At 38.1% G+C, this 23,891-nt stretch overlaps 4 protein-coding genes and 1 long non-coding RNA gene across 12 annotated transcripts in view; 3 read left to right on the forward strand and 2 right to left on the reverse strand.

Moving 5' to 3' along the window:
• Positions 1–464: 464 nt before the first annotated feature.
• On the reverse strand, positions 465–6,933 carry si:dkey-88e18.2 (interleukin-12 subunit beta). 3 transcript variants are annotated; one of them, XM_044195110.1, is made up of 9 exons: positions 6,886–6,933; positions 6,489–6,645; positions 6,056–6,137; positions 5,622–5,879; positions 5,179–5,281; positions 4,830–5,020; positions 4,317–4,465; positions 4,103–4,213; positions 465–1,074 (listed from the first exon to the last, which is right to left on the reverse strand). In XM_044195110.1, exons 2-9 carry the CDS (start codon positions 6,489–6,491, stop codon positions 928–930), a joined length of 1,044 nt encoding a protein of 347 aa, XP_044051045.1. In that variant the 5' UTR covers positions 6,492–6,645; positions 6,886–6,933; the 3' UTR covers positions 465–927. The 3 variants fall into 3 exon arrangements, with proteins under 3 accessions (XP_044051045.1, XP_044051047.1, XP_044051044.1); XM_044195112.1 differs by having other exon boundaries at positions 6,056–6,134; positions 6,489–6,925; XM_044195109.1 differs by having other exon boundaries at positions 6,489–6,925.
• Positions 5,754–10,294, forward strand: LOC122875713. The gene is made up of 2 exons (XR_006377881.1): positions 5,754–5,836; positions 9,446–10,294. It is a non-coding gene; the product is annotated as an uncharacterized LOC122875713 (long non-coding RNA).
• On the reverse strand, positions 10,130–13,187 carry LOC122875712 (transcription factor BTF3-like). Of its 2 annotated transcripts, none has more exons than XM_044195113.1 (6): positions 13,103–13,187; positions 12,129–12,197; positions 11,903–12,016; positions 11,060–11,261; positions 10,907–10,963; positions 10,130–10,509 (listed from the first exon to the last, which is right to left on the reverse strand). In XM_044195113.1, the coding sequence occupies exons 2-6, from the start codon at positions 12,195–12,197 to the stop codon at positions 10,463–10,465; spliced, it is 489 nt and encodes a 162-aa protein (XP_044051048.1). In that variant the 5' UTR covers positions 13,103–13,187; the 3' UTR covers positions 10,130–10,462. The 2 variants fall into 2 exon arrangements, with proteins under 2 accessions (XP_044051048.1, XP_044051049.1); XM_044195114.1 differs by having other exon boundaries at positions 12,990–13,152.
• A 482-nt stretch (positions 13,188–13,669) lies between these two features.
• utp15 (UTP15 small subunit processome component) lies at positions 13,670–19,652 on the forward strand. Its single transcript, XM_044195123.1, has 12 exons — positions 13,670–13,851; positions 14,358–14,474; positions 14,584–14,676; positions 14,834–15,018; positions 15,942–16,120; positions 16,420–16,545; positions 16,922–17,057; positions 17,190–17,274; positions 17,910–18,065; positions 18,204–18,305; positions 18,603–18,736; positions 18,884–19,652. Exons 2-12 carry the CDS (start codon positions 14,385–14,387, stop codon positions 19,191–19,193), a joined length of 1,596 nt encoding a protein of 531 aa, XP_044051058.1. The 5' UTR covers positions 13,670–13,851; positions 14,358–14,384; the 3' UTR covers positions 19,194–19,652.
• Positions 19,653–19,855: 203 nt separating this feature from the next.
• The window catches only part of LOC122875714 (rho guanine nucleotide exchange factor 28-like), a 47,077-nt gene continuing 43,041 nt past the window's right edge, over positions 19,856–23,891 (forward strand). For 4 of the 5 annotated variants that reach the window (XM_044195115.1, XM_044195118.1, XM_044195116.1 and 1 more), the window contains exons 1-2: positions 19,856–20,087; positions 20,955–20,998. In XM_044195115.1, coding sequence (XP_044051050.1) covers positions 20,072–20,087; positions 20,955–20,998 — 60 coding nt within the window. In that variant the 5' untranslated portion in view covers positions 19,856–20,071. The remainder of the gene's footprint in view (positions 20,088–20,954; positions 20,999–23,891) is intronic. The other variant, XM_044195119.1, reaches the window with a different exon arrangement.

The following is a 23,891-nucleotide window of genomic DNA, read 5'->3' on the forward strand; positions in this document are numbered from 1 at the left end:
ATCAATTAAAGGTGGGGTATGCGATTCTGGAGATATCCAATACCATGACAAATACCATGATATAGAGAAAAAAAGCAAACTAAGTTAACGTTAGCTAGGTTGTGGGTTAGCAAACTGTCGCTACAGTTGCTGCTGCGAAGCTAACAGCCAGAGAGGACGAGACGGTTTCCCAGAGCACACAAATCATAGCTGGAATAGTGTTGTGTGGCTCGGTCCGAGCCACTTTGTTTGTTTCCCATTTACAGAGCCGTGGTCGTGTACAAACACCAGATTTTTTTTTCAGCGCACACATAGAACGTACAGCTAGTGGACCATGAGGAGATATTTGCTGAATTTGACTAAAAGACGTGTATTGGATTAGAATTGCATACCCCATATTTAAATTATCATTATATTAAATGGGCATTTACCCTCCACTCACTTGTTAAGTGGAGGGAATGGCTTGCATTTCTAACCTCTTGAGAGATTTCCATACAAATGAAATGCAATATGAAAAAAAACCTAAACTACAATCGTTCCTCTGTTTAGCGATAAAATTCCCACTACATTTACGTTTTCCAGCTGCTAAGAAAATAGTGACCACAACAGTTACCATGAATCCACACATACAAATAACGGAATGCAGACAAACAAAAAATTAACATTATAACCTTCACGAAAGTATAGATTTATTACACGGCTGTTGCATTACACTGCATTAGTTTTCGCACACAATGCTTTCTTCAATTCAGAGCAAATTCAGTTTAAAATCCTTACCATCCCCAGTGTTGCATCTTTGTTCAAGCACTTGACAAATTCAATAAAAGGTACAATTTAATTACTTCATATATAGTCATCCAAATATTTTTCCACTATTCCCAAATAAAAGGCTTTTGTACACCAGCATGATCCCAGTTGCAATGCATGTTTTTACCGAAAATCTTTTTTTTAAGATGTTTGGCTCCGGTTAGGATCTTTGTTCCTTTTTTTCTTCCCCTTCTTCTTGCAGTGGTCCAAGGACCCAGATGGCAACTCTGGACGGCAAGATTTTGCTGTTTTTTTGCATTTACATGGGTTCTTTTTCCCAATTCTCACCTGCAATGAGTTAATGACAGATTAGGGTCTGAAATGATGACAATTATTGAATAAAAATAAAAACTGAATAAGCAATGCCTTAAAGGGACAGTTAACCCCAAAATCAAAAATACATATTTTATATGTAGGAACTATCGGTTGAAAGCAAATAGTTCCTACATGAAACTGCTCACAACAAATCTGTGGATTATCTTGAGTAACCAGATCATGACTTCTGGAAAGAAGTCATTTGAGTTTTTCAAATGTATTTTTTGGGCGCTTTGAGTACCACAAGCTGAGAGAAATATATTTCTATTATATTCAAAAAAGGCAGACAACACTACGGCCGATATCTCCAAAACTCGGCAACTCACGCCAAAACAATCTAGATTGATAAATAGCACTACAGATAAGAGGTATAATTTTTGATTTTGGGGTGAACCGTCCCTTTAAGTTAACCTTAATGACTCCTATTACAATGCATAAGAAAGATTTTTCCCTGTTAATGAGCTTTCAGCAAATACACTGATTTTACTTTTTAAGGTTTGGGACAATCTAAACCAAATGTTGCATTTTTTGTTGAGCCACAGCAAAAATTACCTGCTAATGTAACAATTTTCTAAACTATATGAAAAAGGTAGCAACTGATGCCGTAATGCTAGCTAGGTTTCAATGCATTTGTCATCTATAACAAATCTGGCTGGTAAAGAAGGTGCAGCTATGATAAACTTTTGCTACATTTTACTGTTCGCTACCTATAATTGGTGCCTTAGAGAGTCTTTATTGTTCGCACAAGCTTATCACTAATGAATGATCATATTAATACGTAAAAACTGAAAACACTGGCATTGTACTTTAGCTGACAGCCACTGAGAAAGAGCGTCTCATTGTTAGCCTTACTGTCTTGGTTGAAAAATTCTTAATTTTTATTTGTTCCTCTTCTTGAAAACAATGTTGGATTACAAGAACTTTTCAATAGATGCCAGACATTTAAATGTAGGTTTTACTACCTAAACTAGGTGATAGTATCAAATGAAATTAAAAGTATTTTTTGCTGAAAAACTACTATTGCTCATTCATTACCAATTTAAAAACAACAATATTATAGTCTTTAATAAAGAGTAACATGTTTACCAATAAATTAATTAGTGTGACTTAAAACAGTGACTAGTCATTATTATAAAATAAGACAATTGTTATAATTGTCACTAGAGTATTGTAACCAACATAATTGTGATTAGTGACTAAAAGTACTAGCATATACTTTTGTTTCTGTTCATCAATTTTTTAGTGTATAATGTTGTTTCCTTCTTTAAAACTTCTCCACACCCTGAGTGACTAATGTTTCTAATATTTTATCCACCCCCATGTACATAAATGTGGGTTGACAATGCATTACATTAAACGGGGATTTCTATTTCTCTAGCCAGCAAGTGTACATGCGACATGAGCAACACATAAATAAAGAAGGAACTTATATAAGGAAGGAAGCACAAAGCTCTTTTAATAGCCTTTTTTTTGCGCAGCACCAAACCACCAAAATACATAGAAACGCCAACACAGGTGTACAGAAATAACAGTGGCAAAAACATACTGTGTGAAAGTCTGTCTAAAGTGCAGACTGAACTGGACTCCTTCAATTGAAATGCAAAATTAGCTTATGATTCATGTTTAATCATGTATTGTGTAGGTTTCCTTAGATTTGAACCTCAAGGATCCTTAAAACTGCGGAGACCTATTTTATAAGATTTGGTCCCATGGACATTTTTTGCTGGTAGATACAATTTCATATTGAATCACAGAACTGTCTGTGTTGTCCATTAGTCCTCGACAGGACCTCTCTTTTTCACATTTAACAGTATGTCTATAATGGTGTTTGCTTTACTTTTTGTGTGTCTTATTTAAAATAAATATATACACAAATAAATAGTTTGAGTACAGTCCTAAATAAAAAATAATAATAAAAGTGTGCTTTACTGATCTGCCTGACTGAAGGGAGCCAGAAAAAACAGTAGGGTGGTTTAGGGTAATGTGGGACACTGACTAAAGTGAACATGATAGGTGTTGAATCCAAGCAGGGGTATAATGTAATTGAAATCACATGACTTTGCAGATGTTACAGAATGGGATAGTCATCAATCAGGAAGTACCCCTTGTGAAGTCCCCTCAAAGGTCAGTGACATAGGATTTAGACTAAATTAATTTATAAATCTGTCATAAAAAACAATGTTCCTAATTGTCATCAAATTATGTTTGTGATGTATTTTTTTATTTCAAACAATCTTTAGTCGTCCCACTTTAGAAAAGGTTGTTTCAAAAGTTGGACAGCATGTTTTGACTAATGAGGGACAGCCATATATATTATGTTATTCAACTGAGAAAATATGCACTTAAGAAAATGAATTGCCCTACATGTATTTTTGTTCAATGTTTGAGCTTGTAGTGCAGCAATTGTATTTGTTTTAAGATCAGGATTCAAAATCTTGTCATTATTGGCCAGTTAGCTAGCTATATTAGCCTACTGTTTAGCTACGTAGCTACCTAAATAGCTAAGTCAAAGCAATTGCTTTTAGTCACAGTAAATTACTACTAAATTAAATGACCAAACGTGGGTATGTACATTTAACAATGAGTATTTTGGCAGATAAGTTTTCTTTGTATAAATTAAGGTAGTTTTTTCTAAGCATAAAAACTAGTGTCCCAGATTTCAGTGCTAGCTGTCCCAGATTAGAAAATCCACAAATTCTGAAACGATTTGGCACAAGGAACACTAATGTATGTACCATTTTCCCTTTGAGTACAATATAAGAAAATTGTCACTTGATTTAATAAGCAAACATCTTGGGGATTTCACAATAATAGAAAGTGTTGATCTAATGTGGTAATAATAATTAAATCTATGGTACACAAGTCAGAATTGCAAAAATTGTCCCACATTACCCTAACTCACCCGTGAGAGGACATGAGAGGACATTGTAGACATGTAAGAACAAAGAAAAAGCCGGAGAAGACAGTGTTAGGCTCAAATAATGTTAGTAGGCTAGGTTACATTTTTCCAGGGAGTCCACTGGCTCCAGGCTGAGAACACCAGCGAGTCTCTGGAGCGAACCCTCAGCTTGCTGATCCTCTTCGGTATCCGAGCAGATGAAGAACGTCCAGTCTAAAGTCAGACAGGTCACACAATAAGAAAAAAACAGGCGATGGAGAGAATGACAGACATGATGAAATCACCAGACTTTGTTTCAGTGCAAGCTTGAGTGTACCGTGCCATCATCTTTAAACACGTATTCAATCTCGTGCTCCAGACTGAAGAAGCTGTGAGGAGTTGACCAGCTGGTCGGTGGATCAATGGTCACGTTCAGGTCCTGCTCCACCTCCTGACACTTGACAATCTGGGGACTATCGGGTTGAACTGGCCAGAAGAAACATGACAGTAAAAAATTAAATCGTGGGTCAAAGTGTATCCGTAAGGAATCATTAGTATATATGAAAATGAACAAATATTTGGCTGAAATAATCACATTTATTTACAAAAAAGAATTTACTGATGAGCAGTAGCACAAGTGCTAACATTCTCCTTTTTTTCTTTTTTGTACTTGAATTTTAATGTTGCACCTTCAAGACCAATTTCCTAATAATTGAATGATATCCTGATTTTAATTTTGTACTTTGTGAACAACTTTGTTGGTGATTTTTGCAAAAGACGCTGTTTACTGTTTAATCTTGATAATCTTCTGTTGAATGCCTTTAATGTAGCTCAGTTTCACTCAGCTTACCGATGTCTCTGAGATAAAATCTCTTGGTTCTCCTGAGGATGGAGAGGTTAATGATGGCCTCAGCAGTGACTTCAAGCATGGTGGTTTCCTCAGCGTAGGGTGAGAGGGAGTGGGACAGCTCAAACTGGAATCCCCCATCCAGGAGCCGAGTACTGCTGTTGACCCAGTGACACAACTTCCCACCTTCACGGCTACAGAGACAAGCAGTAAACAGACATAAACACACAACAGACAGACATTGTGTGAAATATGTAACAGATACAATTCTGTCTGCTTGTCAGTTTATGTTTATACACTATATGCAATACTTTTGGTCTCTTTACTGTAATTAGTTTTTTGTTTCGTTTACCACTCATGGCCCAGTCCAAGGTGCACTGCTGTGTATCTGCCGAGGGTCCAATCACAGGTGAAGTTACAGTCATAAGACTTAGCCCGACAACTGAAGGGCCAATCTATAAAGATATACAATGTGAGTGAATACAAGTTTAATGGAAATGTTTGGATAATAAACAATAAATGAAAATACCACTAAATGTGAGACACTTATGTTGGAAGTGCATCACAGAAGGGTTCAGTATGTGTTAACTTTCAGTCTCATCCTCTACAGAGAGAAATATTCCCAGCTATACATGTAGAGAATTCAAGGACTTAAACTTGCTTTGTCAGTGCTTACTTTGGATATGTTGGCTGTCTTTTTGCATGTTGGCTATAAATTCCTCTGTTCAAGAGATTCCTGTCATTTACAGTATATGAACAGTAGAATAAATGAAAAATGAAACAAGAGTATCTCACCTAACTCCTCTTCCTCCTCAGCCTCCAGCAGCAGATAGGTTGATGATAACATCTCTTCTCCTCTCCAGCAGCTGTATTCTCCCAACATGGGTGTTTCTACTTCTGACACGGTCAGATTTTGACCGTTCTGCTGAACTTTGTCCTCGAAATCGACAGCCTCCATCAGTTCCCCATCAAACTTCCATGTGACAGTCCCATTGGTCTTTGTACCGCAGGTCAGTGTGACTGGATTGGCATCACTCCCTTTTGCCACCACAACTACATAAAAATAGATACAAACCGACAGGTACATACACACACACACGCACAAAGAAGTCCACACAAAGACATGCACAAAAACATATATTAACATGTCAAGATGAACAGATTTAGAACCATTCGAGATATGGAAAAATTAATATTAGAAAAATATGTGGACCATAAATAAGACGTACAATTTTCTGGAAAGTAACTGAGTCCATGTGCTTCTGTGAGGCTGGTGAACAGAAGCGCATATATCCACAGTGACAAAGTCTTCTGAGAGATTGTGTGACAGCAAGAGGAAGAGTATTTAAAATGAATCATTACTTGCATTGCATTCAGTGAAAGACTTAACATTTAAAATCACCCCACCAACTTAACACCTGATTCAAACCTAACTAATTATCCCTTGATTTACTGGTGATTATAGTTCATTTCATCTTCAACGAAGAAACAAAATAAAAATCTGTTCATGAGACATTTCAGCTGGCTGAATGCTTTTAGTTGAGAAAATGTGTTATGATATTATAAAATCACCAGAATAGCAAAGTTGGTCATTTACTCTCTATTACTCTGTCTATTCCACCCTCTAATTCCCTGCATTGACTCCCAGTAGTTATTTCTTACCATTTGGATGAAGTCACACTGAAGTGACGATATTAACAAATCAAGAGCAGAAGTCCAGTCGTGGTAATCCTGATGAATGTATGCTGCAGCTACCCACTGACCATCATTTTTATACCGTTGCACACAGCATGTATCATCATCATTACCATCATGGCACCTTTAGAGGTGAGACAGAAACTGAGAGATATAGTAAACTGATAAGAGCCTATTGGCAGCAAATTTCCTCTATACTGTTTTGCATGTCAAATTTTGTAAACAGATACACTGTGAGTTTCGAAGGGACAGAGATGGAGATAAGAAGTGTTAAGTGTGGGTGTTCAGTGAGGTGGGGGTTTGCCCTCAGCCTTTAAGCTGAAATACAACAGCATTTGAAATATGTTGCATCTGATTAACAAACCTGGAATCATACAAACAGGACACACACACACACACACACACACAAAAAAAAAAAAAAAACAACAACACATACACACATTTGATCTTCAATCTTTATAAGAACTAAACAAAATTAACAGTAAAGAGATATCATACCTTTGGGAACAGAACGTGTAGAAATGGAATGGAATTTCTCATCTAAAGATTATAGATTCTTCTACAAGAGTCTAGAGGAAACGATGATTAATTGAAAGAACACTGATCGACAACTATTTTGATAATCAATTAATCGTTTAAGTAATTTTTTAACCTAAAATGCTAAAAAAAAAAAGAAGACAGGTTGTTGCTTCTCAAATGTGAACATTTGCTGTTTTTTGTATATAATAAAAGTAAAATGAAGATTTTTGGCTTTTGGATTGTTGGTCGCCCAAAACAAGCCATTTGAATATGTCAGCCTGGCCTTTGGGAAATTACGAGGGGTATTTATCACTTTATAGACCAAATCAAACCAAACGAATCAGCAGCCCTACAAAAGAGATTGTATATAAGATATATTTACAGTAAAAAGTCTATGCCTGTGTATTTTTGCATTAATGATAATCCCTGATCCCTAAATCTAATTACTCACCCTTAATCCTGGATTTAAATTCCAGATATAACCCAGCATTATCTTGGCTAAAGAGATGACCAACAAAAATGTACTCTTTTCAGAGGTTTTCCCTAATCATACCATCATTGTGAGGACATCTGATGCTCCTAAAGTTCAAGAGAGCATGCACACTTGCACACACGCACACACAGGAAAGAGAAAGGGAGAGACACCAGGACTTTCCCTGCCTTTAGTCATGTATGGGGTAACCCAATTTTCTTCTGCCAAATGTCAGCTATGAAACAACTACAGATTCATTACGTAAATCATCTGATTCTGTCATGTTAAACTGTGTGAAGTACTTCATAGGAAGCAAAGCCTTGCAATTCATGTTTGCTGGAGGGCTGCATTAGTATTTGGTGTTATAATTCTTCTTTGTCCTCTTACAGTTTGGTGGGTAAGTTAATTTAGAATCTACCATCTACAGTATTTCATGCATTTTGTAACCACATTGTTGACCTAAAATTCTGCAAAACCTGTTCGGTCATTTGAACAGAAATAGTCGGTTTCAGGTTTCAGTTCCTTAAAAGCCTAAACAGCATTACTCATGTACCTGCTATACAGGAGCATTTGATGTACTCGAATAACTTCTCTCTCCCTGCTGGTACTTTGAAATGTTCACATCCAAAAATCAATTATCACACAGTCCTACAAAGGAATGCAAAGCAGGTAAATATACAAGTTGATCCACTTACGGAGAACAGAATGTGTCATACGGGTACTACGTATGTGTTGTCAGTGCTGGCTTCTACAATGGTCTGGACTTGACCAGAATTGACCGGGGAGGGACACAACTGCGTATTAATAATAAATAATAATAAAACTTTATTTATAGAGCACTTATCAAAACAAAGTACAAAGTGCGTCACAACAAGAGAAATAAAATACCACAGTGAATGATGAAATATAAAGAAATAAAATACACAAAAGCAATAAAATAAACAGCCAGTTCAGGTAAAATCAGGATATGCTTTCCGATAAAAATGTGTTTCGAGAAGCGACTTAAATGAAGACACTGACTCAGACAACCTAATTTCTTCGGGCAAGTTGTTCCAGAGCCTCTGGGCCCTGATAGCAAAAGCTCTGTCCCCCTTAGTTTTCATCCTGGACTCAGGAACAGACAGAAGACCCTTGCCCGAAACTACGTGAAGTTTCATAAGGGATTACAAGGTCTAAAATATAATCTGGAGCCAGGCCATGAAGAGCCTTAAAAGTAATCAATAAGATCTTAAAATCAAAACAAACAGGGAGCCAATGTAAAGAGGCTGAAACAGGTGTGATGTGGTCGTACTTCTCGGTCCTGGTTAACAGCCGAGCAGCTGAGTTCTGTACAGTCCGCAGTCGTCTCAAAGTTTTTTGATAAAGACAAGTGAACAGGCTGTTACAATAATCGAGGCGTGAGGAGATAAAAGCATGTACAACAGTTTCTGCATCACTAAGATTTAAAATAGGTCAGATTTTTGCAATATTTCTGAGGTGATAAAAACATGATTGGACAAGCTTAGTGATATGTTGCTCAAAACATAAATTGCTATCAAACAGGACACCAAGATTTCCTGCAACAGGCTTGATATGTTGCGACAAGTATTGGTGGTAAGCATATTAAATATATTCTATATTCTACCACAACTTACAATTTGATTTTGTTCAATTATAGTGTTATGAACTTAAACTAGTGATGAATGTTTATATACTGTTATTTTCAGCTTTTTAATTTTTGTTCTGTAGGTTGCGTTTTCACTTTCACTGGAGTGAAACCTGTTCGATAGTGACTGAATTTTGAAGTTCAAAGATTGTTTTGAGTAACCTAACTTCTTTTTTCCTCGAAAGCAGATGAATGAATGCGAACAAAGCCACAAAATCCCAGACAGTTCAATGTGTTACTTGCATATAAACCCCCAAACTGAAATCATTTTCATCTTTTACTTTACAGTGTTCAGCACTATGCCAAGGTCACTTCAGTCCAGATAACGAAACAAATCCATCAAGGCTGCCCAAGAAAGGTATCAATAACAATTTCAAAATCCACCCTACAAAAACTCATTTATTTAATGTCATATATACAGCGATATTAGTATATAAGTGTATATATACATTAAATGTTTAGCTTCCCTGGCTGGACTGACACACGTGTTTACGCCATATTTTTCAGCCTTCTATATCATGAACAGACACGCTTCAAATTTAACCAATGCTGCTGTCTACACAGGCCTCCTAATGGCTTGCACTTCAGGTTTAACTGCAACCTGAAGGTTCTTACCAAGCTTCTATTTTTTTCCCCACTTACAAAGTTAGAAATATAAAATTGTGTGTTGGGCTGTCAAGTCTGTAAAATGCTTCTCTTTGTACACAGCAGCAGCTGTGATCACAGGCCCAGTGTAGGCCTACGCTTACAAACATGTGCTGCTTTTGCTGCACAGCAAGTGATGACAAAGAATTCAATGTTTTCTCTGGTATATTCCTATTAGTAATGATTGCCATTACCTAATCACCTGTGAACATTTTGAAAACTAGGACCATGAGTTTGAATATAATAAAACCAACAAAGTAAACATATCTTTCCCTTAAATGTTGCAAAGAACTGGTGGAGCATTAAAAGAAAAATAAAACTGAGAAATTGAAATGTAATCTTTATTACATGATTAATTCCACCAATACATTTTTGATGTGTAGGCATCACAATGCAGGAGAGGCAGCGTGAGAAAGAGAAAGGTTTGCACATTCCACTCAATTAAATAATTTCACTTGTATTGCAGAACAAAAGGCAAATCAGACAAGGTAAGCTGCCATTAAAAAGTCAATTTTACTTGTTTTAGCCCAATTGTCAAGGTTACAATTAAAAAGCAAGTTTTGTTTGTAGCCACAGAGCAGTAACAGAGATGAACAGTTACAAAATGCTGCTGTGTCAAAGTATGGTGAGTCAAGAGGAGCCTTGAAATGTTCGCTGATGTTAGTTTGCCTCGTTCTTTGAAGCCTCGTCAAAGTTTTCAACAAGATCTGAAAACAGAAAGAGGGGTAAAGAAGGGTGGAGGACAGAAAACAGTAAGAGATAAAGATAAGAAAATATCTCAATATGCACAAGATTTATTTAGCATACAAATAAAACTGAATTACTAAATATGAATATAACCAAAAATAGTAGCCCTCTGAATTAATCCATAAATTCTGTCAATGACAGAGGCTTGTCTTCTTAAATACACATCCAGATACATTTAGACTAAACTTATTAGACCTGATAAGATCATATATGTTCCATGCGATAAGACATTAATTCAAACATCTAGGTCAGCCTGTTCTGGACTGTTAATAATGTGGTTATTTTAATGCTACAACACATTACAGAATTAATGCAAATGTTTGTTTTCTTTGTTGTTGGTTGTATATATTTGCTTACCTGGAACTTCATCGTCCTCCTCTTCAGCAGCAACCATGGGGGCTTTGTTCTCTCCAGCTATGAGTGGGAGAAGACCAAACAGCAAATTATTGATAGACAGCACACAAAACTACGGATACATGCAAACAGATCAGTAAAGAGAGTTGTGGGTACCTGGTTTGGGCAGGGTCTCCGCTAATCTCCTGAGGCTGGTAAGACTGTCGGCTCCCAGCTGGCTTAGGATTCCTGGGAGCATCTCTGTCAGCTGCTTGTTCTCAGCGTGCCCTGTGATCGTAAAGGTGTTGGCAGCCAAGGAGGCCTGAACCTTTGGGTTATTGAAGTGGATCACTGTCCCCTGGTTTGTGAACATATTCACCTACATTGGAACACAAAGGAAATTGAAGGGGAAAAAAGGAAGAAAAAGAGTGGTTGAGGTCAATATCAAAGAGGATGACGAAACAGCTGGTAAGACTTTGCCCTTGCCAAACACCCTTTTCAACAATGGATAGATTAAAAACACTCACTTTAATAATAATCATAATTCTTCTTGTCATGTTATTTTTGCTGATGCTGACTAGACAACAACTGGTCTCTAATCAATGATACAACACCATGCTTACAAACAAAATGCTTACAGCATTCATGCTCTTTTTATATCTAAAATGATATTTTGAACAAATCCTTGTAAGATGTCAGAAAAGGGATGAAAAGACTTCAGTTGTATTTTATATATATTCTGTTATTTAAATTGCCAAGATAATTAACTAAAACAGTTTTTTTGGACATATTTTCTTTGGTAATTAATTAATTCACTAATTGTCTCAGTGCTAAAATACAGCAATTGAGATTCAGATAATTTTTCCAGTCCCATTTTTGTCCAATTTGACCTCATGTATCACGTTATATTTATTACTCTATTACTGAATGGAGAACCCTGACCTAAGTGCATCAGTGTCGTGAAGAAGACTATCTGTCTATCTACTAGTTGTTGTGCATTTCAGAAAGAATTTGCAGTACCTCCTCAATGCCAGAGATGTTGTTGACTCCCAGTTTCTTAAGGGAGAACTGCAGCTTCTTGTCATCTGCTGTAGCTGTTCTGTGCACCACCTTCTTCTTTCTGCGGGCTGACCCCTACATAGTAAAACAATGAGCTATAATATATGAACCCATAGTCCAACCACATGACTCATAGAAAAAAAATCAATTTTCTTTACCTCATTTGCCAACATGTTCTCTAACTCACCTTGCCGCCTATGCGGACTTGCTCCTGCAGTTTGGCGAGCTTCTCCTGGTTCATTATCGACTCCTTCATCTGACACAAGAGACATCACATACACATCATCAAATTAATATTTGCTCACAAATTAAAGTCATTTGGGAAAAAATAAATTCTCACTTGACACAGAGCTGGAAGACATATGAAAGCACCAAGTCATTCCACTATGCAATCCCAACACTAAAATGATATAGGTACTGAGTCATTACTAATTTTGTTTGTTACACCATTCTCATCTACATGCACACTAATAATTTGATCTTGAAATGAGAATCAGTGATAGATAAATGTGCAAAATGGTATTCAAGTCTAAATTTCATGAGTAATAAATTGGCAATTGATGAAACCTAATGTGTGATTTCAACAGTTCACTGGAAACATAGGGTGTGTATTTACAACGAAGTGCCAAACCTAAAACTCCCCAAAATCCCCCCGTCGTTTTGCCTATTGGCACAGCAAACTAACAAGAATGCACAGCTGCCAGAAGCCCAAAAATAGCTGCACACTTTTTAGTCTCGACTCAAGTTCTGCACGAATCAGACAAAGGTGGTCAGCTAAAGTTAGTGCCTAAGTTAGGCTTGCAACGTTCTCCAAAGAGCAGAGAAATCAGTTACCTAATAACTTTAATAGCTTACTTTTCCTAGTGTGCCCTAACGAGAAGATGTGCTGTGGGTTCATGCTTGATCTTTCAGCCTCCGAGACTGGGAAGCTTGTATTTTAACCCAGGTTCTGAGAAATGACAACTGAACCGCCGGCTAGTTAGCAAGCCAAGCTAAACAGCTAGCTTAGGCCTCTTCAAAATGATGCTAGCATTCAAGTATAATTTACCTTTTCCTCGCACTTTAACGTGTAATATGACACAGGGCACTGTTCCTTCTTTACAACGTAAAAATGAGATGAGGCTGAGACAGCATAAAAAGGCTAGAGAGACGTAAACCGACCTGGGAGTGTGTAAACACGCGGGTCACACAATTGCTAGAGGCTCGGAGAAAGGAGTGAAGATCGGAAGTGACGAACTCAGATCAATAACTTGCCGGATGTGCACGCAGTTTTTCCAAAATGTTCATGATTTAATGCTATTTAAATCTTAATTTCTAGTGTTTTCTGTTGTTAAATCTGCCTTGTCAGGTTTTTGTAGTCACATTGATGACGCCCCAAAATTAACCTGCTTTCTAAAATTGACTAAAATTTGCGAACTCATAAACTTTTGAAAAGAATATATTTTTTATTTTTACGGTGGTAGCTATATCTTTTAACATATTAGTAATAAACTACATTTTAAAACATCAATAAACATAAATAGGTCAAAACAGTACAAGATTCCTGTCCGATTTCACCGAAAAGGAAGTAGATTCAATTTTAAAATTATAATTAATTAAGCTAATTAATATTTAAGTCTATAAAAATTACAAGACTATGTCCACCGTCAGTGCCATTTAAAATATAAAAAAATGTTTCATGTTAAGGTGTAAATTGTGCAAACTTTCAGTGAACAATAAAGATATGCCATTCATAACGGAACTAGTCACGCTGGTAATCATGGCTTCCTCCAGTGCCTCGAGAGGCAACGTGATAACTCTTTAAAATGAGAAACATTTGGTTTACTTGGACAACCAATATCATTATAATCTAATTTCAACACATTATACTTAAAAAATAAGTTTGCACTCCTGGACCTTTTCTTTCAAAGGTGAGAGTCATCAGAATCCAGTTTAGTAGAAAATGCTAGCCGGCTAAAGCGCAGTGTGCTAAGTAACGTTACTGAACACGTTGGCTCAGGTATCTGTCTAATAAGCTGCTTTTGTTTTCAAAACAGTAACATTACGCTTAGTTTTAGCTATTAAGAAGAGGTTGACTGTAGACATTTTTATACTTATACTTACATTTTATACTTATATGCACAGTCACAAACCTCAGTGAAGAAATCGACTGTCTCGAAATAGTGAACTCATTAGCTTAGCCTTCACGAATTGCACAGTTTGGTGGGTTCGGTTGTGATACTGTTTGGTATAGAAGCGTCCACTCTGTCTGACAGTATCATTACTTTGTTTAAGTTTGTTCCAGCTCCTTAAGCTATATTATGTTTACATTAAATGAAATTATCAATATACTCCTCGTTTTTATGGTCGTACCACTCGATCAAATTAAAGTATTACAGATGTAATAACCATGTTTTTATTGTTTGTATATTACCAGACAGAATATTTTGTGATCTCCACGGAAATGGCTTCGTTTAAACCTACGAAAATCCAAGTCTATCCTAAACTTGGAGAGAAAGTCACACAAGACACACTGTACTGGAAAAATTACAAGGCGAGTCTCTTCTACTGTATTCTGTCTTAATATTACTGTGAGCAAGAAAAGCGCATGCTTAATTTGGTTTCTCAATCTTAACAATGCATCGTTGTCTCTCCTCTCACAGGCCCCGGTCCAGATAAAAGAATTTGGATCAATCACAAACATAGACTTCTCCCCAGTGGCTCCACATAACTTTGCTGTGACAGCATTCACAAGAGTATGTTGGCTTCACCTGTATGAATTCAGCTTAGTTGTGTTTTATTCAAATTAATCAGTGTTCACCTTGTAAAACAATTCCTGTCAGTCCACTGAATAATCAAATGTGCAACATTTGTTTGATATTTCTTGTCTTTCTAACACTTGTTTCTATACAGATCCACATTTACGGGCCTTTCTCCCAGGAGCCTGTAAAGACCTTTACACGGTTTAAGGATACTGCATACTGTGGCAGGTTCAGGTCAGATGGTCAGCTTCTCGTGGCGGGATGTGAGGACTCTGTGGTCCGGCTGTTTGATGTCAGTGGCAAGGTGGCACTCCGGATGTTCAAAGGGCACACAAAGTAGGTATCCCACGTGCCACTGTCTGATAGTGTTTTAATTGTGCTGCCCTAGCCTGAAGACTAGAAGAGAATTAATAGGCTTAATTTCAACATCGTGCTACAATTTGAGGTGTCCCTCTTACCAGATTTTGGCAGTCCCTGCAGAGGTTATGTTGGAAAAGTTAGGGGAAATACTTGTCCAGGGGAAATGTGTGGAATGTCACAGCCTCTGGCCAGAGCTGCGGGGCAATGTTGCTCGTGGGGAGAGAACATATCATCTGTCCACTCCTTCAAATCCAAGTTTTTGTTTCTTGCATTAGTAGGGATTTTTCTAAAAAAAAAAAAAAAAATCCTCACTGGCCTGTCAGTATTTCAGAGTAGTTCTTAATACTTTCCTATATGTCTCTTTCAATTTTTCTCACTGCTATTGCTCTCATCATTTCAAAATAATTGAAGGAATACAGAATGCTTCAAGGAATCAAGACCGATCCATAATCCTTTTATTTTGTGCCTTAGCAATAAAATGTGAAAATTTTATTGAGCATACTTTCAACAGCCTAATTCCTACTGCATAATTTCAGTTTCCACATCTTAAGTTGAATAGTAGAACCAGTCCCTGAAAGTTTAAAAAGTCTACACACTGCATATGTTGGTATCAGCATATACAATATTGTTTTTATGGTACTGTATCAAAACCATCAGACCATTCACCCATCATTCTAAGCTGCTATCCTGTTGAGGGCCGCACAAGGCTTTTGACTAGCTGATTGTGTCTTCTGGAGTTCTTGTGTAGTAAAGGGTTTGTTGAATGATGATTTCTTGAGTGATCCATCGACTGAATTTCATGATGATCTCAAGAATTCTGACAACCTGTAAACTCTTACTGAAGGCCTGGTCATGAACGTGAACTGATGTAGATTCTGTCTCATTTTATGTCTGCTCAGGGCTGTACATGTAACAGACTTCACCTCAGACCGTTACCAGATCCTCACAGGGTCAGACGACTACACATGTCGACTTTGGGACATCCCGAATTCCACTGAGCTCACCACCTACCAAGAACACACAGATTACATCCGTTGTGGTGTCACAAGCAAACTCAACAGAGATCTCTTCATTACCGGTGAGATGGAAGCATATGTTTTTTTTGTTTGGTGAGAGAAGTTAAGGGGACAGGAAATTAACTTTTTGGTCCATTAGCGTCAACGTTTGGTGTATTATCTATATATTTTGACACTTTTTGGAGCCAGTAGACTTTCTTTCTTTTAAATAGAACAACTATATGATACATAATCTGTCACCGTGGCTTTTAGATTAAACTGACTTAACAGGAACAGCCAAAATCTACCAAGGAAGAAATGAAGGAGTTTGGTCTGTTTTTATGTGACTAACAACTTGATGTTTTTTTTTTTTCCCCCCTAGGATCTTACGACCACACACTGAAACTGTTTGATGCCCGAGTGGATAAGAGTGTGATGACCATGGACCATGGCCAGCCAGTGGAGAGTCTGCTTCTCTATCCTTCTGAGGGACTCCTCGTCTCTGCAGGTAGCCAGCAGTATAATAATCATGTTCAGTCAGTGCATCCAGAAAATGTGCCAACTTGTCAGACCACACATGAATTCTGTTAACAATGATTAATTATTTGAATTTAATGGAGGGTCCCTAAGGTTGGAACGGGTTGTTGTGCAGGACATAACACGAGTAGGAAATGTTCAAAATTGGATGGGCTGGTCCATGACAAACAACATTTAAGTCCATTATATGCTTAGTTGTGACTCCAGTCGGAACAAAGACAACCTAAAATTGTTTTTCCTACACTGTTGTCTCCCTGCAAATGATTGCGCTCAAACACAAATACTAGATTTTATTTACTGATGTTTATCCAGGACATTAAAAAAATTCTCTCTATCACTCTCTTTAGGGGGGCGCTATGTAAAAGTGTGGGATCTGCTAAAAGGCGGCCACCCTCTGGTGTCACTGAAGAACCATCACAAAACTGTTACCTGTTTGTGTCTCAGCGGCAACGGACAGAGACTGCTGTCAGCTTCTCTGGACAGGTACGGGGACAGGTGTATGTTAACAATGGAAATCACAGAGGCCACTCAATCTGTCATGACAGTTGCATACTTATTTCACAAGTAATTTTCATCTGAACCTGATCTAATGCAGAGCCTCTGTTTGTCTTTCAGGCATGTAAAGATTTACAACACAACCAACTATAAAGTGGTCCACAACTTTGACTATGCTGCCTCCATCCTCAGTCTGGCTTTGGCTGTAAGAAATTACATTTAACCCTTCATGTTTTATTTTTAGATTTTCATGTTTGAAGATGAATTAAGTGTAGCTAGTTGATTACAGTCACTCAAGCTGACTGGCCTATAAACATGCAGGGGGAAAAAAACACTCAATTTAGAGATGAACTTTGCTTTGAGATGCACCCTCAGAGGGAGCCATGATTTGAGAGACCAGCACTGAGACTGTTAAGTGATTCACTTTCTGCAGACGCCACAGAAATATCTAGTATTGCCAGAGATTTCAATCGAAAGGAGATGAAACAGTACATCCTCTCCTCTTGGTGTAGGGTTTCCAGCACACTGTGCAACCTCAGAGAGTGAACTGACAAGGCATTTTTTACTTTAGGCTTTCAGTTTTTTAGTACTTTTGGATTTTCCCTTGAATCACCACCACAACCTTTGATTTGTTAGGAACATGCACTCCTAAAAAGAAATGCTCTCCCAGCTATAGCCATGGTCTATAAAAAATATGCATTGTATTTTATACCATATTGATAATAATAAACCTTATTGTTACATCCGTCACAGCACAGGTCACTGCTCCTCAGATAGATATGTGACAAAAGAGAGCCTGAATTCTTGACAGTTAAACTATGAATACTTCTTTCTCCGCAGCCGGATGATGAGTCCATTGTTGTGGGTATGACCAATGGTATTCTGAGTATCAAACACAGGAAAAGTCTTGAAGAGTCGAAGGAAATGTCTGGCCAACAGAGGCGACGGCCGTCTTATCGTGTTTTTGTGAAGGGGAAGAACTACGTCCCTAAACAGGTAAGTTTACATTTAGTAACATGCAGTAGCTAATGATGACATGATGTGGTCTGTTGAGTGATTATTCCACAAGAGATACATTGACTGATTTCTACAAAACATTGTTAATTCATTTCTTGGTTCTCCATCTTTTTCCAGGATGACTATCTCGTCAGTAAGCCAGTGAAACAACATTTGGCCAAATACGACAAGCAGCTCAAGAAATTTAATGTATCGAAGGCTTTGGATACAGCTCTGGAGGTACACATTTCATTCATGTACTTCTAACATTAGCAACAAGGTTAAATCAGTTTATCATTTTCTTGAGGTTCCTTCTCGTTTTAAAGTTGTCCCTTTTTCTTTTTTTCTATTTGGAATATAAAGCATTGTCACATGCTACTTTGCTACTGTCCTGTTGCTGAGTTGTACAAAGTGAAATGGCTATCCTGGATATTGGAAGCTGAACAGCATCCCTCATGCACAAAGAAACATTTCATAAAGGTGGTAATATAATTTTACTGTTTGTTAATATACACGCGTATCAATTTGTATTTATAGACATGGACAAGATTGAGAAAGCCAGAGATCACAGTTGCTGTTATAAAGGAGCTGGATCGAAGAGGAACGTTGAAGAACGCTCTGGCAGGAAGGGATGAACAGGGGCTGTCTCGGTTGCTCAACTTCCTCATAGGGTAAGACGCAGATAAAACTACATCACTCAAGTAGATTTGACCATAACGTGTTATTGGATGCATTGAATTTAGTAGCTCTTAGTTGTACATCAGATCGTGCAGAAATATTTTGCAACATGAATACTTAAACTTCTTTTTCTTCTCCAGGAACTTGGTCGACCCCAGGTTTGCTCCCGTCCTCGTAACGGCAGCTGAGATGATCCTCGACATCTATCGATCAGTAATCAGTCAGTCGCCAGTCGTGGACCGACAGCTGCTGCGTCTGCAGGAGCTGCTGGAGAGAGAGATCGACTACCAGCAGGATCTCCTGGAGGTGCTGGGCATGTTGGACACAATGTTCGCCTCCTCCCTCCCTAGGAAGGAGGTGCCTTGCCCTGGCATCAGCAGGTCTAACGGCCTGGCTCAGGGAGAAGCAAGTACCTCAAGAACACAGCTTCAGGCCACCAGAGGCCTGTAGAGCGGGGAAACTGCTTTAGACTGGGTTAGAGTGCCTTTACAACTCTAAAACCTCTTTTTGAAACATCAGACACACATTTCCTGACATGACAGGCTGCATGTCATGGACTTCACCAAACAGAAACATTTTGGTATAGGTTTTAAGAGACTGACAAACCCATGGTCTCACTCTGGGGTTTTAACTGAGGGTGACTCACAACACAAAAGGCAACAAAGAGAACATGCATTTACTGTATGAAGAATCTCTTAATGTGTGAATGTAGTGTTGCTTTTTTTGGAAGTCTTGTAATTACACTTTCAAATGTAAATGTGGTGTGTGTGTGTGTGTGTGTGTGTGTGTGTGTGTGTGTGCGCGTGCGTGCGCGTTTGATATCTCTGTGAATGTCAGCTTTGTGTTTTCATATTTGACATTGATAAATGTTTTATAAACAAGTGAAAATAAATCTTTGTAATATGGAAACTGACTAATCATAATTGTGTTGAAATAGTTAGAAAAATCGCGTCAACTCAGTGTGTTAAATTTCCACCGATGATACTGATTGACGTGGGAATTATTCCTCTTTCCATGGACGGGTTTATCGCCTTCCATTAGAGGTCGCTGTAACCTCAAAGAAACAGTAACAACTTTAACATGTAAGGAGGAATGTGCATTTGACCAGACGGAAGACCGAAAGCATCAACACTGACAGAGAGGGGAGGATGCTGTGTCAGGCTGCAGCTCAGACTGAAAGCAGCAGCTCCACCGACTCAACGCCATTTCTCAACTTGTAGCTTAAACACCGACATTTGAATTAGCAGTTAGCAAAAGGAGGATGAATCCGAGTTAGGTGCTTCTTTTTGCTAAATTTAAGCGCACTGTCAGGTTTCTTCTGCCGGAGTATGAGCACCTGTGAGGGTAGGTACATAAATAATGTTAACCCTTTTCTACTAGCTGTTGACTTTTTTTTCAACATGTCTGTTCCCTTTGATATTGACAGTTTGCTAATATGTCAACGCTCTTCGAATGGTGAAATATAGCCCCCAAAAAGAGAGCCTCAAATATTCTGCAGCTAAATAACTTAGGTCAACATTAAACTGTGAGTTAAAATCATTTGAATCATTAAGAAAAATGTTTTTAAAGCTAGATTTATCCATTATAGTACCATTAATATCTCAACTGGGATAAGCAGTTTTTCTGTGTCACAAAGCTAGCACACTTACAAAAGTCCTCTCCTCTCGTTTTTTTCATTCTTTGCAATTGGTCACTAATATTTGGTCAGTTGTAATTATAAATGTAAAGTCAAAAGATAATGTTATTGCACAGGAAGCAATTTCTGGAAAAACGGTTATGTTAAGACCTTGCTGTTGTGCCCACCTTTGGAAGTGGCCACTGATAAAGAACAGATCTGAACCCTGCAGCAGTGAAACTCAATCGATTTCCTACTTTAGCACACACATACGTGCAGGAGCAGACTACACACTGCCTGCATATCAGATTTGGGCATATGTGGTGTTCTGGTACTGTCTCTACACACCAAGGTAGAAAGTATCATCATTAAAATCATTATTCTCTTACTTGAGATCAAAAGATGATCCTGTCTCATCAGAGGCCCTCTGCTTGGCACAGTTACAGTTTGATAATCTCTTCAGGATCAGAGGCGCAGGCAGAATAACCAAATAACCAAAGATGTAATGCGGAGTCACATGGCTACACTGAGTGTGAGTTTTCCTTTTTTCCTTTTTCTCTCTCAAATGTCTGTTTAATGTCCGTCTTTGCCTGCAGTTGCTGTGCAGATGGAGCTGAGCAGGAGGAAAGTGCCTCTGTATGTGAGTATGTGCTCCAGTTTGCAGTCAAGTTTGAGACCAGCTTCTCCAATTAATCTTAAGAGTTAGTTATCCCTCTGGAAAATCTCTGCAAATTGAGTTTGGAATGCAGTGAGAGATCAGCAGCCTCATTTATAGAAACTGAAAGTCTGTGGCAGAGACGTTGTGCTCATGACCAAACCTTTTATGTTTAATGAAAATGCATGCAAAGGATACACCTGTTTTCTGTTTATGCATCAATACAGTACATGCAATTTCATCAAGTTCACTAAAGTTACTGTATGTACGATTTTTTTTAAAAGAGGGACAGGGGACTGATGTTTTTGACTTTGATCAAACAGGGACTTTATTGGTCTTTGAATTAAACATTTCTGGGTTTTGCTGTTGGATTGTTTGAGCACTGAATCATAGTTTCTTAGGAAAAAAATAACCTTATCCATCAGCACAACAGTGACAATAGCAGCCTGGCATTTGTGTATATAACTAGCAAATCAGTAACTGTGACTCATTCACTGTGATGTTTTTTAATTGTTTTTTTTACTTAGAGTTGGAAAGGAACTTGTATTTGCTATCATTTTGATTTGTGATGTCTCTGGTAGTGTTAAACCTTTGAATGGATCTGTTGTCAGTGAGGTTAAGCTGTAGTTAAACAGGGCAGGACTGGGGTCACTTGTATGCAAACATTAATGAGAACTAATGCTTCCGTGAAGATCAAAGGGAGGATACATTGCTCACACTGTATTCAGTCAATTTAATCTTTTCGAACTTGACATATTTTTAGTGCTGTTTTCCTTTTACTCGAGGTTACTTAAAGGTTACCAAACTTTTAATGTGGACACACCATCAATGAAACACCTACTCCTCAGATATTGTGCTTGCCTTCTATAGAGGCCCACAAATGAATGAATGAATACATTTATGCAACAGCTCAATTTTAATTATGGGAACAGCGTGCTAAGATGCTGACAATGACAATGCTAACATGCGGAAGTTTAGCAGGTAATGTTTACCATGTTCATTTTCTTAGCCTGTTAGCATGCCAACATTTGCTAACTGGCACTAAACATAAAGTACAGCTGAGGTTAATGGGAATGTCATTAGTTTTGCAGGCATTTGGTCAAAAACCAAAGTATTGGACATGTTAAAATACATTTTGACCTGCTGGTGGCGCTAAAAGAAAAGTTAAGGGATCACCAGTTATTATGATTCATCCTGAGGGGGGCATGAATGTCTCTACCAACTTTCATGGCAATCCAATAGTTGTTGAGAGATTTTACTCAAAACCACATTTGTCAAACTCCTGCTGGCGCTAGAGGAAAATTCAGGGATTCACCAAAGTCATTAGGATACATTATCTGGAAAGCATGAATGTCTGTACAAAAGTGCCAATCGATCTAGCAGATGTTGAGATATTTTACTAGATAATTGGAAACTTTGACCTGCTGGTGGCGCTAGTTGAAAAGAAAGAGGATCTCCAAAGTCATTAGGATTCATCCTCTGTGCACCATGGATATCTATGCCAAAATGCATTGTCGTCCATCTAATAGTCGTCAAGACATTTCACTTAAAACCAAAAATGTCAGCCTTGCTAAAGGCAAAGTCAGGAGATCACCAAAGTCAGTAGACTTCATCCTCTGTATGTATATCATGTGCACACCTCCAGTAGTCCCCATTGTTATGTCCAGTATTTCATCCAGTGGCCACAGCGTCATTAATGATCAACATCTGGTCAATCAAACAGAGGTGAGGAGTCTTAATGAGGGCACAGGAGAAGCTGTGTAGACATTTTAAAATTTGTGGTAAACCTGAAGTTCTCTCTGTTAAAGATTAGACGACTAGGGATAAAGAAATGGATAAGTGAACCTGAAGGTGGGATTAGGTGAGACGGAGAGACATGGAGCCAGGATTACTCACATTGTCTCTATCTGAGACAGCAAGAGAAAAGCCGCTCAGTTTTATAGCGTGAGAAATCAGGTCAGCCTGTTGAGGTGATGCAAGGCTAATAGATTAATAGACTCTCATGAGCAAAAGAGAGAGACTACTTAAAAAACACCCTCACTCTTACCATAACATCCAACACTAATCTGTGATGTTCATTGCATTTCATGCTAAGCCTTATAATTTACATTTTTGCTGTACCTTCTTTACTTCAGCCTGTCCTCTAGTCCTGCCTCAGTCAGTTGTTTGATATGTTTCCCAGAATAACCCACACAGTGTGTCTTGTGGCTGCATTGCTGTCTGGTCTATTGAGGCCACCGTAGGTGGACAAATTGATATATTCTAGAATAGATTTCTTCCCCTGCCACCATTGGATGTTGGTGACTCTAAAAAAACAGGCTAGTGGCCCTGGAAGATGTTTTTTATTCTGAGGGACTGAAACCAAAAGCGGATATTTCGTCTTAATATTTAAATTGTAAAAGATATGCCATCAACCTCAGTTACACTTGCATTAGATATCTACACACTGCAGCCATTTATCCACAATAAAAAAAACTTCACAATCAAACAATGTCATGGGCCCAGAAATGTTTAAAGCTGCACTATTCAGTATTCAGTATTCAGTATTTTTCTGTTAACATTAACTTGGGTTAAATGACTTTGTGTGGTGTGAAAGGGGTCGCTCATAGGGATAAACTCATAGATAATTATTAGCTGACACTGTAGTTCTCCTCAGCTCCACAAAGCCTTTTAGACTCTGTCGGCTAATTGTTTTGGTTTTACAGCCCGCAGTTTTACTGTTTGGGTTGAGTCCCACCACTCTATCCTACACATTGTTTTCAACCAAAAAAAGCTCAGATAACCCCATGGTTCACTACCTTCCCAGCACCAAACAGCAGACCGGCAAAGAAAGCAACAAGCTGGTGAACACAGTGGAGCATTTAGCTGCAAAAGAGAC

Source organism: Siniperca chuatsi, linkage group LG5, assembly GCF_020085105.1.
Source record: "Siniperca chuatsi isolate FFG_IHB_CAS linkage group LG5, ASM2008510v1, whole genome shotgun sequence".
NCBI lineage: Eukaryota > Metazoa > Chordata > Actinopteri > Centrarchiformes > Sinipercidae > Siniperca > Siniperca chuatsi.